The 10,979-nt window shown below is 59.2% G+C and overlaps 2 protein-coding genes across 4 annotated transcripts; both read right to left on the bottom strand.

The window, feature by feature from the left end:
- Positions 1-793: 793 nt before the first annotated feature.
- Positions 794-1,867, bottom strand: HDHD3 (haloacid dehalogenase like hydrolase domain containing 3). Its single transcript, XM_005442106.4, has one exon. It carries the CDS (start codon positions 1,678-1,680, stop codon positions 964-966), a length of 717 nt encoding a protein of 238 aa, XP_005442163.1. The 5' UTR covers positions 1,681-1,867; the 3' UTR covers positions 794-963.
- Positions 1,868-2,196: 329 nt separating this feature from the next.
- On the bottom strand, positions 2,197-10,561 carry ALAD (aminolevulinate dehydratase). Of its 3 annotated transcripts, none has more exons than XM_055720421.1 (12): positions 10,472-10,561; positions 7,040-7,187; positions 6,825-6,875; positions 5,997-6,093; positions 5,500-5,635; positions 4,936-5,019; positions 4,591-4,679; positions 4,211-4,266; positions 3,443-3,530; positions 2,784-2,870; positions 2,416-2,545; positions 2,197-2,334 (listed from the first exon to the last, which is right to left on the bottom strand). In XM_055720421.1, exons 2-12 carry the CDS (start codon positions 7,150-7,152, stop codon positions 2,255-2,257), a joined length of 1,011 nt encoding a protein of 336 aa, XP_055576396.1. In that variant the 5' UTR covers positions 7,153-7,187; positions 10,472-10,561; the 3' UTR covers positions 2,197-2,254. The 3 variants fall into 3 exon arrangements, with proteins under 3 accessions (XP_055576396.1, XP_055576397.1, XP_055576398.1); XM_055720422.1 differs by lacking the exon at positions 10,472-10,561 and adding an exon at positions 10,320-10,434; XM_055720423.1 differs by lacking the exon at positions 10,472-10,561 and adding an exon at positions 10,004-10,028.
- Between the last annotated feature and the right edge of the window lie 418 nt (positions 10,562-10,979).

Raw genomic sequence — 10,979 nt, 5'->3', positions numbered from 1 at the left:
CATGTGGAAAGGGACATTGGGACGCAGCTGGAGACACGCTTTTGGAAGCTGCCCTGCGTCAGTGCAGGGAGCTGTCACCCAGGGGGCACCCCACTAGGGCAGGGGCACCCCGAGGAGGGGCTGTGGCTCATGGAGGAGCCCATGTCACGGCACAGGAGCAGCAGAAACCCGACCTGCTCCTTGTCTTGCCAAAAGGGGTGGGGGGGACAGACATAACAGATGGGGGCTTGAGTGTATCATGATGAAAACATGGGGAGCTGGTTTAGGCAGGGAGGAAGGAGAGGTGTTGGACTGAAGTTGAGCCAGGGAGAAGGGCAGGAGTTTGTTTCCCTGTTTAAAATTTGTCATCTTTATTTCTCGATACCCAAATCAGTAAAGTTTGTGAATTGGCAATACATTAAGTGCGATTGCCCAACTCCAGACTGTTCTGCCTGCAGCAGGAAGACTGCAACTGCCTCCTGGCCACTGCTGTCAGGATGAGAGGGATGCCGGTGAAGTGGCAAATGTGGGGTATGCTGAGGTGTGCAGGGCCTGCACGCATTTCCTGGGTGCTCTGCCTGTGCAGACCTTCCCTGGGATGGGAATGATCCCAGCTCTGGTGATGCGCTCAGACAGGGGGACGCTCAAGCCGCTCCCCTGGGTGACTGAGTGATAAACCTCAGTGTCTGCCTCCATCCCTCCTGCCAGACTGAGCTTTCTGGATGGAGTGCAGCTTGACAGCTCCATTAGGCAAGACACCACCACAGCCCCTTTTCCATAGCGTTTTTAGAGCTATGAAAGACATCAGCAATGCTGAGCCTCAGGTACATTTTATTTCAATAACACCCCTCCAGCTCTGGCAGCGCTCCGCTCCCTGCATGCAGAAGCACTCGCTTCTTTTCCCTGTCCAACTGGCAGCAAGAAATCCCACGTCAGGACTGGTTCACTGTTCAGCAGCAGCACTGGTCCTCTTCTGAAACCCAGCTACCCCTTTTCAATAAGAGCCAGGAGGTGGCCGAGCGTAGGCAGGACATGCTCAGGGGGCACGGCTGGCTCCTCGCCCTGCCCAGCAGTCCGAAGCAGAAAGCCATGCATGCCCACGGCACGGGCTGCCCTGTAGTCGCGGGTGTAGTCATCCCCCACGTGAGCTGCCTGCTCTGGGGGGACCCCACTGAGGCGCAGGGCTTTCTCAAAGATCCTCCTGTCTGGCTTGGCGAAGCCTGTGTCCTCAGAAGTGAGGACGAATTCAAAGTGGTGCCGCAGGTTGGACTGAGAGAGGACATTTTCCAGCCGGTTATCGAAGTTGGAGACAACCCCCATGTGGAAGCCACGCTGGCAGCACCGGCTCAGGGTCTCACTGGCTCCAGGCAGTACCTCCCAGTTGTGGGCACTGCAGAAGTCATGGTAGAGGTTTTCCGCCATCAGTGTTAGGACTCCATCTTCATGCACGCCTGAGAGCCTGAAGGTCTGTTTCACAACATCAACCCACCACTGCCGGGAGCTGAGCCCCTGGCCGCGGCCGTAGTTGGGGAAGTGCCGGCTCTGGGCTCTGTACACCTCCCGGAATGACCGACTGAGCATCTCCGGCTGCACCTGCACCCCATGAGCCCGGGCCTCGGCTGCGTAACTCTCCCCCACCGGCTGCCGCAGCCGCAGCAGTGTGTCCTTCACATCCCAGGTCAGTAAGCGGAGCCTAAGCATGGCTTCAGTAAAGCACAGGGTTAAGGGAAACCTCGAACAAACAGGGAGGGGAGACCCAGGTGCTCTGCCAAAAGCAAGTCAGTGCTGAGCGTGGGTCACAGCCGTTTTATCAGAGGGGGGTGGGCACCGGCCCGTTGCCCGTGTCACACCCACCGCTGTCAGTGTCCCCCGCGGGGGGCCCAGCCACACTCCGGGCACTGCATGGAGCCACGGCAGGGGAGGAAGGGCCCTGCTCCGAGTTCCAGGGTGCCAAGGCCGGGGCAGCTGCGCCCCCAACGCAGGTGCTGCAGCGGGGTTCTGCGTGGGGGGGGCTGGGCGGCCGCAGTCACGGGGGGGACGGGCTGGGTGGCCGTGGGGGAGGGCGAGCGGGGTCCGCGCCGGTCACACAGCGGCCGGAGGTGCGGGGCGGTGCCGGGGCTCACCGGGCCGGGCTCCGGGAGAGGCGGCCGGGGGTACGCGCAGTCCCGAGGCCCACGGGCCCCCCCGGCTCCGCGCGCAGCCACCTCCTCCGCTGCCCGGCCGCCCCGGAAGCCTCGTCACCGGAAGCCCCGCCCCGTCACCGGAAGTTCCGCCCTCAGGCCCGTCCGGCCGCCGCCTCCTCCTTCAGCCACCGCAGGAGCTGCGGCGCGAAGTACGTGATGATGGCGTCGGCCCCTGCGGAGAGACGAGACGCTGGGGTCGCCCCCGGGGGCGGGTCGGGGCCGGGGAAGCAGGGCTGGGGGCCGCCCGCCTCACCTGCGCGCCTGAAGGCCGTCACCGCCTCCCGCACGGCAGCCTCCAGGCTGAAGGCCCCGGCCTGGGCCCCGTGCCACAGCATGGCGAACTCCCCCGAGACGTGGTACACGGCCAGCGGGTGCGTGGGGTGCTGAGGGGAGCGTAGAGGGCGGTCAGTCGGCGGGGGACAGCCCTCCCCCCGTCCGGAGCCCTCTCCCGCCACCCTGCTGTGCTCCCAGAGGGGCGCCAGCGCCCACCTCTGCCCCTGAAACCCACAGCGAAGCCCCTCCGGCCTGGATATCCCATCTGGCCGTGCCAAACGCACCCCTCTCCTCCCTTCCTCCCTCAGGGCCACCCCGTGCCCCTGCTGCCATGCAGAAGGAGCTTACTCGAGCCTTGACGTCCCTCACAAGGTCCAGGTAGGGCATCCCTGGCTTCACCATCAGCATGTCCGCTCCCTCACGCACATCCCGGTCCTGTGAGGGGAACATGTGTGTGACCCCGGCAGCTTGGGGCTGAAGAACATTTTCCACCAAGTTCACGGGTTTTTCCCCAGAAGTTACGACCTGGTGGTTGGTTTTCCCAGGAGGGATCACAGAAGGGTCTGGTGAGCCCCTAATGGCCACAGGAGCCCACAGACAGGCTGTGATGGGGGAGAGCTGACATTCCTCGCCAGACACACAGTTCCTGGGGAAAGCCGCTGGCTGTGTCTCTGGACCTGACACCCCAGGCCACAGCGGGGTACGGTGTCACCTATGCCACAGCTACCAGCACACAGTCCTTGGACCCACGCTGGGGACCAGCTCCCTGGCAGACTGACAGGCCTCATATTTCTCTTGCTTGTGGAGCGGGAAGAACCTTGACCATTTCAGCTGGTGTGCCTCCTACCCCCTTTTGACCCCAAACACCCCCCGATCTTCCTCTCCCCAAACCCTGCTGCACTGCTGGGTGGAAAGGCTTGTCACCTGGGCACCATGTGAGAGTTTTCCAGTCCACAAACCCATGACCCTTAGCACTGTCCCAGGCAGCCCGACCCCAGCTCACTCACCACAGCACGCATTGCCAGGCCCCTGGCACCCGGGGGCAGCTGGTAGCATCGCCTGTCTCCGAAAGCAGGTTTGGATAGTGCAGCATCCCTGATGATGAGCAAAGCAGAGGGCAGGAGATAAGGACCAGCATGTTTCCCCATGCCTCACCTTGTACAGCTTCAGAAACATGAGGACAGACTAGGACAAGTGCCTGAGCCATCAGGGTCACAAAAAGGGGGGTTCTCCTGACCCACCTCAGCACCCCAGGACCACTCTGGGAGGTCCGACAGGCCCAGGCTGGCCCTGGGAGCTGTGCTTCAACACCCACTGCCCTTCCCGTGCCCAGAGTCTGGGGTAAAATAATGTCAGACATTTCCTTTTGCTTTTTTTGAGGTGGGCTCCTCAGTGATGCCCCATCAGGGTCAGGCTGTTCTTGGGACGAGGTCTAATAGCTGACTGAGCTGAGGCTTGTCCCCCACCCTTTGGGGCAGCACTAGCTCCTGGAGCTCCCCTCCTCACTGCTCCTGGCAGCTCCCTCTCTGCCTGCTTTGCCACCAGCACCCAGGATGAGCAGGTTAGGAGGCTGGCCCACCAGCCAGCCTCTCCTGGGCAAGGTGCAGTTGTCTCCCTTTTGCACCGATATGTAGGAGGAGGATGCTCCAACATGACGAGCCCAAGCTGCGGCCCAGACTCTCACCGAGTCCCCTTCCCAAATAACTACCCAGGAATGCACCTCCCGGCCAGCCTGGTGCTGGCTGGGGACACTCCTGGCGGAGGGACAGACCCACCTGAAGGGACCGTAGAAGCACGAAGCAAACTTGGCACTGTAGCTCATCACAGAGACCTACAGAGGAGAGCGGAGCTGTGAGAGCCAGAAGCTTGAAGCTTGGTGCTGCATCCCAGCGCCAGGGCAGTAGCGATTCCCTCCCATGGCTGTTTTATACTCTGCCCCACATCCTCCTTCCCCTGCCAGAGGCCTGGCACCTTGCTGTCCCCATGCCCAGCCAAGGACATTTCCTTCCCATATGCATCAGGGCAGGGAAATGCCCACGGCACATCCTGGGCAAGGTTGGGGTTTACTTCTCCCACTGCTTGCCCGGGTGCTATCGGGTACAGCCTCCCCGTGGATGTCACTCCTGCCCTTGGCACACGCGGATCCCAAGCTCACCTTGTTGCCCAAGTCATTGGAGATCAGCGCTGCCTTCATGGCCGCGATGCGCCCATCCATCATATCTGAGGGGGCAACGATGTGGCAGCCTGCAGGGAAAGACCAGAGATGCTAAGAAGTGCCCGAGGCTTTGACACTGCCAGCAGAAGGTGACCCCAGGGCCAAAAGTGCCTGCAGCTCTGCTGGAGCCAGCGCCTGGAGGTCAGGGGCAGCCTCCCCCAGCTCAGAACAAAAGCCCTCCCAGTTGGATCCAGCCCGGTTTGCTTTTGGGCCTGCTGAAAGCAAGGTGGGGCAAGTCTGGAAGAGTCAAACTCGGGTACCGCTGGCTGCCAGGGGGATCCCCACCTGCTTTGGCATAAGCCAGTGCCACTTCTGCCAGCCGCTGGCAGCTGATCTCGTTCTGGATGGTGCCGTCTTCACGCAGGATGCCTAGGAGACAAACCGTGGGTCACACGAGAAGCTGAACAGCCGGGTGCCTCTATCTCTAGGGTGGGAGTGTGGCTCTCTGGACAGGCTATGGAGATGCTCAGAGCAACAGTGGGGAATGTGTTAAGGGAGCTGGTTAAGGACCAGGAGACCAATGACATGGTCCTCCAGGGACCGGACACAACACCAGGGTGCTCCAGAGAAGGGAAAACAGAGATGGAGAACACAGACAGCTCCTCAGACAGATTCAGATGGCCAGAGTGGGTGCATTAACCATCTGTGCCTCCCTCCCCACTGTCCAAACCCAGGAGAGGTCTCCCAAGCTCAGCTGCACCAGTACTGGGGAGCCAAGTCTTGGGGCAGGAGCTGGCTAGACCCCACCAACACATGTAGCTCCTCAGTGGAAAATGGCAAATCCCTGGAGACTCTCAGTGCCAGGAAAATGCCCAAAGAGCAGCCCAGGACCCCAGGCTGTGTGCTCACCGCAGTGCCCATGGGAGGTGTAAGGGCACAAGCAGACATCGCAGGCAATTAGCAGCTCTGGGAAGGTGGAGCGGATCTTCTTGATTGCCTGGATGGCAGGTGTGTCCTCTGCATCAGCAGCAGAACCTCTCTCATCCTGTAGGAAGAGAAATGCCTCAGCTCCCACCGACTCATCCATGGCAGCAGTTCTGCCCAGGAAAGGTTTTCTGAATGGTGGGACCCTGTAATGCAGGGCAGCATGACCACCAACGATGGAAAAGGGCAACAGAATAGTGCCTCTGAGCAGTGAGTGCAGGTCTCAGGGCCACCTGTGGGAGCTCTGGGAGCTTTCTGAGTGTTACTACAGTCTCCCATCCCCATCCTGCTCTGCCGAATGGGGTGCAAGCATGCTCAGAGACCCTGAACTGATCTGATCAGGAACAGCCCCCCTGGCCCCACACTGCTTGCCCAGACCCCTGTGGCCACCCCAAGCCCCTGCCACCACCACATACACTGACCTTGTGGACCTTGCTGGGCACCCCAAAGATGAGCACACACTTTAGACCATCTTCAATGAGGGGACGCAGCATCCCCTCCAGCTTGTTGACTCCGTACCTGAGCAGGGCAAAGTGAAGGGGGCTGCCAGGCACCCAGACCTGCTCCATGGGGGGAGCTAGTCTGTGACTTGGATGCTGGTCTCTGAGTGATCCAGCATCCACAAGCATCCACACCAAGCAGCAGCAGAGAGCAGGAGTTGCCCAAACACTGGAAGGAACAATCTGGCACCTTATCTGGGGCTACAGAAGGATTATCTACCCGGAGTGAACACTCTCTGCTCTGAAAGGACAAGCATGCTCTGCACTTGGATCTCTTATCTTGATGTCCCTGTTGCAGATCCAGCCCACGTCCCCATAGGGCCACCCCCTGGGGCTTCTCCGACCACAACCTGGCTAATGCGGTAGCAGATCAAGATGGGAGCTGCCAGTCCAGCAAGATCTAATGCAGGACCAGAGCTCATGTCCTTGCATGGGTTTTCTAGCTGCTGCTGGAAACCCCGTTTGCTTTTAACAACCCACACAATGTGCAAGCCCTCTGAGCCACTGTGAGATCCTGGCACTGTCCCTGCTAGTTCTGGTACTTTCTCAGCATTCCCAGTGATTCCCTCCAGTCTCTCGGTGGACAAATGCTCCTGCCCTACCTGATGCTGGGGGATCGATCACCAGGGCAGCGACCACAGAGGGTTGCATCACCCCTGGCTCATGCTCATCTCAGGCCATACATCAACCCTGCTCGGGCACAGGGCATGGCAGTGACCGGCATGCAGCTCAGTGGGGCTGGATTCTTACCTGGCTTGTCCAGGGAGGCTGGGGATCGGCTCCACTGCATCAGGGCTGTCACTACAGGAGGTGAATGGGACAGAGTTGTGAGGACTCTGTGTGAGAAGGAAGCTCCTATCCCAGGCTTGTCCATGGGGAATCTGAACCTAAGAGCTCAGGGAGCACCTAAGCCAGTCAACCTGGGCTTGGTTCATCCCTAACCCAGAAAGCCACAGCTCACTCACGTGACAAAAATGGGGTAGATGAGGTTGGAGGCATCAAAAGCGGTTGCTGTACACTGCCAGGAGCGTAGCACAGGGTGGAAGTAGCCGCTGTGAAGAATAGAGTCTGCCTGCATTTTGGGCCGTCACTAGGAGGATGTGGATGGAGACTCTGAAACACCAAAAGAAACCAGCGGGCTGGTCAGTGGTGGTGTCCTGACAAGCCGCTGCTCTTGGCATGTATGGGGGGAACGAGATCCAGGCAGCCACTGTAGGACTGTCCCTGTCCCATGCCAGGCACACACAGAGAACATGAGCTGCAGTGCAGCCAGCTCCATCCCAACTCTACTGGGTACTGCCCCGTGCCAGCTGGGTGTTGCAGGACCCTGCAGCAGCAGTCACAGCACAGCACTTCCCATAAACAGGCATGATGCCATCTCCTCCCCACAAAACATCCCAATTCTGTGTATGAAACCACCAATTTACAGCCACCAGCGACCTCCAACAGCAGAACCATGTTCACACGGCTCAACACTATCACCTTCCTGAGGCTCCCTCTGTTTTAGCTTGCACAACTGTAACAGCTGTTTTCCAATGATAAGATGGTCATTGCTTAATTCATTTTACTTTTGCTTAATGCTGTATAACTGTGTGATCGGCTTTTGTATACAGAGTAGCAAAAAGCTGTTCTGCGTAGCATGAAGTATTTATGGCCATAGTGTAAAGGTGCAGTTGCAGAAGAGTATGGGCACTAGAGGAGAGAGGCACAGGTTCATCCTGGAGACACCAGGGTTTAAAGCTCCACAGTCACACAAGTCCAGTGGCCACTTACTGCTAGATAAAGAAAACTGGGGAAGCTGGGCAAAACAGATTTCAGAGCTAACAAGGAACAATTACTCAATATACATAAATTGTTAGCTATGTTGTTGTTGAGCCTTCTTCTGTAGCAATATTTTCTTCTTCTGTAATAGTGAAATCTAGTAATAATTCTGTGATTAGACCATTAAGATTTAAATTTCCACTAGTGCTAACATGTGGTTGGTGAGAGCGTGATGGAAGGGGCCGGAGGAGGGCGGCTGCCCTGGGACAAGGCATTTGGCTGCAGCACAAAAGAGAGCGGCTGTTATGGCCCTGGGAACCACAACCCGAACAACGGACTGTTTGTACAGAGCAACTTCAAGGACTTCTGCTGGCTGCACACACAGGGCTACATCTCACAAACACCCCGTGCAGAGGAGCCAGGGGTGCCCGAGGAGACAAACTGCGAAGTCCCCACTAGAGACCACAGATTTTGTTTTGAGAACTGAAACCTGAGGGAGGTGGGCAAGAGGAGAGCTGGAGATAGGCTTCCGAAAGAGCAAGTGGATTCCTCTGCTAGAACCTCTGGGCACAGCTTCCCCTGGGAGACAGAGCAGACACAGCTCCCCTGTCTCAGGGGAGCTGCCCTCTGGTCCCCAGTCCCATCCCAGGAGGGGTTCCCTAGGCAATAAACCTCATGAACCCACTGCCCGTGCCTGGCTTTCCCTGGAGAACAAACACAGCTCACAGCATCCCAGGACACAGTCCAGGAATGAAAGTTTTACACTAGCACACATGACACCAGTCAGAAACAGAGCTGTGCAGGAGATGGCTCCATTCTTCTGGAAAAACTTTAATCTGAGGTGTTTCCCTATTTCACACACTCAAGACCCTACAGATAGTGTAACGCTGAGCCAAATTCTCAGCCGCTATCAGGCCAGACCAGTGGATAAGGCACTTGTAATGCAGGGGCATCATGTTCCAGTCCAGGGCTTGAACTGAGTCTCCTGTACCCCCAGCAATCACTTACAGGCTTGCATGTATAAAAACGCTGTGTAAAAAAAACAGATGGTGCTCGCGGGGGATGCAGACCAGCTGACAGGCATGCTGGCAGTGTCGCGGAACCACTTGGCAAGTAATTTTTAGCCCTTGGAAAGCTGCCGCTCCAGTCCTTACTCACAGGGAAAGGGACAGCCCTCCAGCGAACTGGAGTCGGCAGCTCCAGCGCAGGGCTCCAGGCAAGGCTCCAGGCAGGCAGCAATCGAGAACAAAGGGCTCAGTGAACAAAACCCACCTCGAGAATCCAAAAAATGCTTTAAACAGTTAATCCCACAGGAGGAAGGGGAGGGGGGACGGGTGGAACCAGAGGCACCAGACTCTGTATGGGACAGATAGAGGCCACAGCTCCAGAAGCTGCCCTCTCCGGGCAAGGAGGAGATGGGCACCCGGCAGAATTGCAAGCGGAGATAACAGCCAAGACGGGTGGGCCCCAGCAGAGCACCCATCTGCTGCAAGGCCAGGGGAGCTGGGGCCCTCCTTACAAGCCCCCACACCCATAGGAGGAGCTGTGGCCAGGCTCCCCTTGCCCATCCAGGGCACCTGGTCAGATGGGGAAGGACAGCAGGGATGCAGAGCAAGGACTGCAAGAGCGCTGTGCTAAGGGGACGTTGCACCACAATATGCTGCACCCTGGAACGGGGCTGTTTCCCACGAGACCCCCTTAGGGCTCCCAGCAGGGCACACACACCTCTTTCTCTGACATTAAAGGCCCAAATCTGGCTTTCTAAGGCAGTTTTCTTCATGCACAGCAGAGCATCAGTAAGGAGGAGGTTCAGAACAGGCCTGTAGCTCCCTCCCAAGCAAACAGCTCCGCAGCAGAGTGGTTTCACCTTCTCTCCTTCACATGGGGACTGCTCGAGGGCCAGCCCAAGCCCACAGCACCCCACCTCGCTGCGCCCAAGGAAAGCAGCGACTGCAAACCGAGAGGAGCAGGCACCCGCCGCCCTCCCTTTGCACAAGCCCAAATGAAATGAACTTTAGTGGATGAGCCAAAGCCAGACCCGACACACGCCAGCGGTGAGCTGCAAAGGTCTGCGCCAGCCCCACCGAGCCAGCGGCGTGTTCCTGCCAAGCCAGGAGGAAACTGCTTCCCAGCCTTTTAGGACACAAGCACATGCTGCAACTGTTCACCTTCAGTCCTGGAGACACGCGAGCTCCCAAAACCCCAGGTGGAGCAGGGACAGGCTGGAGCGTGCTAGGGAAGCAGAGCTCGAGACAACGGAGCTGCAGGTTAATTAACAGTCACTAACAAAGGTCAAGAAATTACAACAGATTGCCTCTTCCAGATTGGGCCGTGGAAATGGGGATATGCAGGGGGTCTGTAATTACAGCGCAGGGCCCAGGACCGATGCCAGCCCACAGCATCACGCGCTGCTGGGTGCCGTTCCCCACGGTAACTGCCAGCTACCGGGCGACACCCGGGCTGCCCTTGCTGCCTGCACCCTACCTGCGCCCAAGCGGTGCCTCCTTGCCCGGCCGGGCCCTGCCCGGGGAGCCACGAGCCCTCAGGCCTCCAGGCAGCCCTACATGAGGCCGGGGTCGGGACCTGCTGCCGCCCCAGCGCCAGCGCCGGCCCCCAGCCCCGCTCCCGGTACTCACCGACCGCCTCCGCCGCGTCCCGCTCGGCCCGTGTGATTCTGCCCCGAGCCCTCGCAATTTACATGGCCCCACCCTCTCATTAGCATATCCGCGCCCCTGCAGGAAGGCGGCGGGAAGTCTCGCGCGGCGGAGCGCGGGAAAGGGCTGGGGGCGGTGCGGCGCGGCGGGGCGCGGCGGAGGCGGGCGGGGTGGGAGCGGGGTTCGGGCGAGTGTAGGAGTTGGGGTAGGGTTTGGGGTGCTGGGCCGGGGCTGGAGACGGGTTTGGGGTGCCGCGGGGGGGTCACGCAGTCCAGTTTTGCGGTGCTGTGGGGACCTGGAGCCAGGTTTTGGGTTCCAGGGGGACTGGAGGAGGGCTTTGGGGTGCTGTGGGGGCCATGCAGCCCAGTTTTGTGGTGCTTCAGGGACACGAAGCCAGGTTTTGGGTTCTGGGAGGCCAGTAGGCAGGCTTTGGGGTGCTATGGTGGCGCAGAGCTGGGCTTTGGGGTGCTGCAGGAGCCTGGAGCAGAGC

Source organism: Falco cherrug, chromosome 9, assembly GCF_023634085.1.
Source record: "Falco cherrug isolate bFalChe1 chromosome 9, bFalChe1.pri, whole genome shotgun sequence".
NCBI classification, from domain to species: domain Eukaryota; kingdom Metazoa; phylum Chordata; class Aves; order Falconiformes; family Falconidae; genus Falco; species Falco cherrug.
Note: the sequence above shows the minus strand (reverse complement) of the source record. Positions and strands in the feature narration are given on the sequence as shown.

Coding starts and splice junctions, on each gene's coding strand:
- HDHD3 (XM_005442106.4), bottom strand. CDS start 1,680: ATGCTTAGGCTCCGCTTACTGACCTGGGATGTGAAGGACACACTGCTG.
- ALAD (XM_055720421.1), bottom strand. CDS start 7,152: ATGCAGGCAGACTCTATTCTTCACAGCGGCTACTTCCACCCTGTGCTA. Junction 6,094..6,824: donor AGCCTCCCTGGACAAGCCAG/GTAAGAATCCAG, acceptor TGCCCTGCTCAG/GTACGGAGTCAACAAGCTGG. Junction 4,680..4,935: donor ACTGGCTTATGCCAAAGCAG/GTGGGGATCCCC, acceptor CTTTCCCTGCAG/GCTGCCACATCGTTGCCCCC.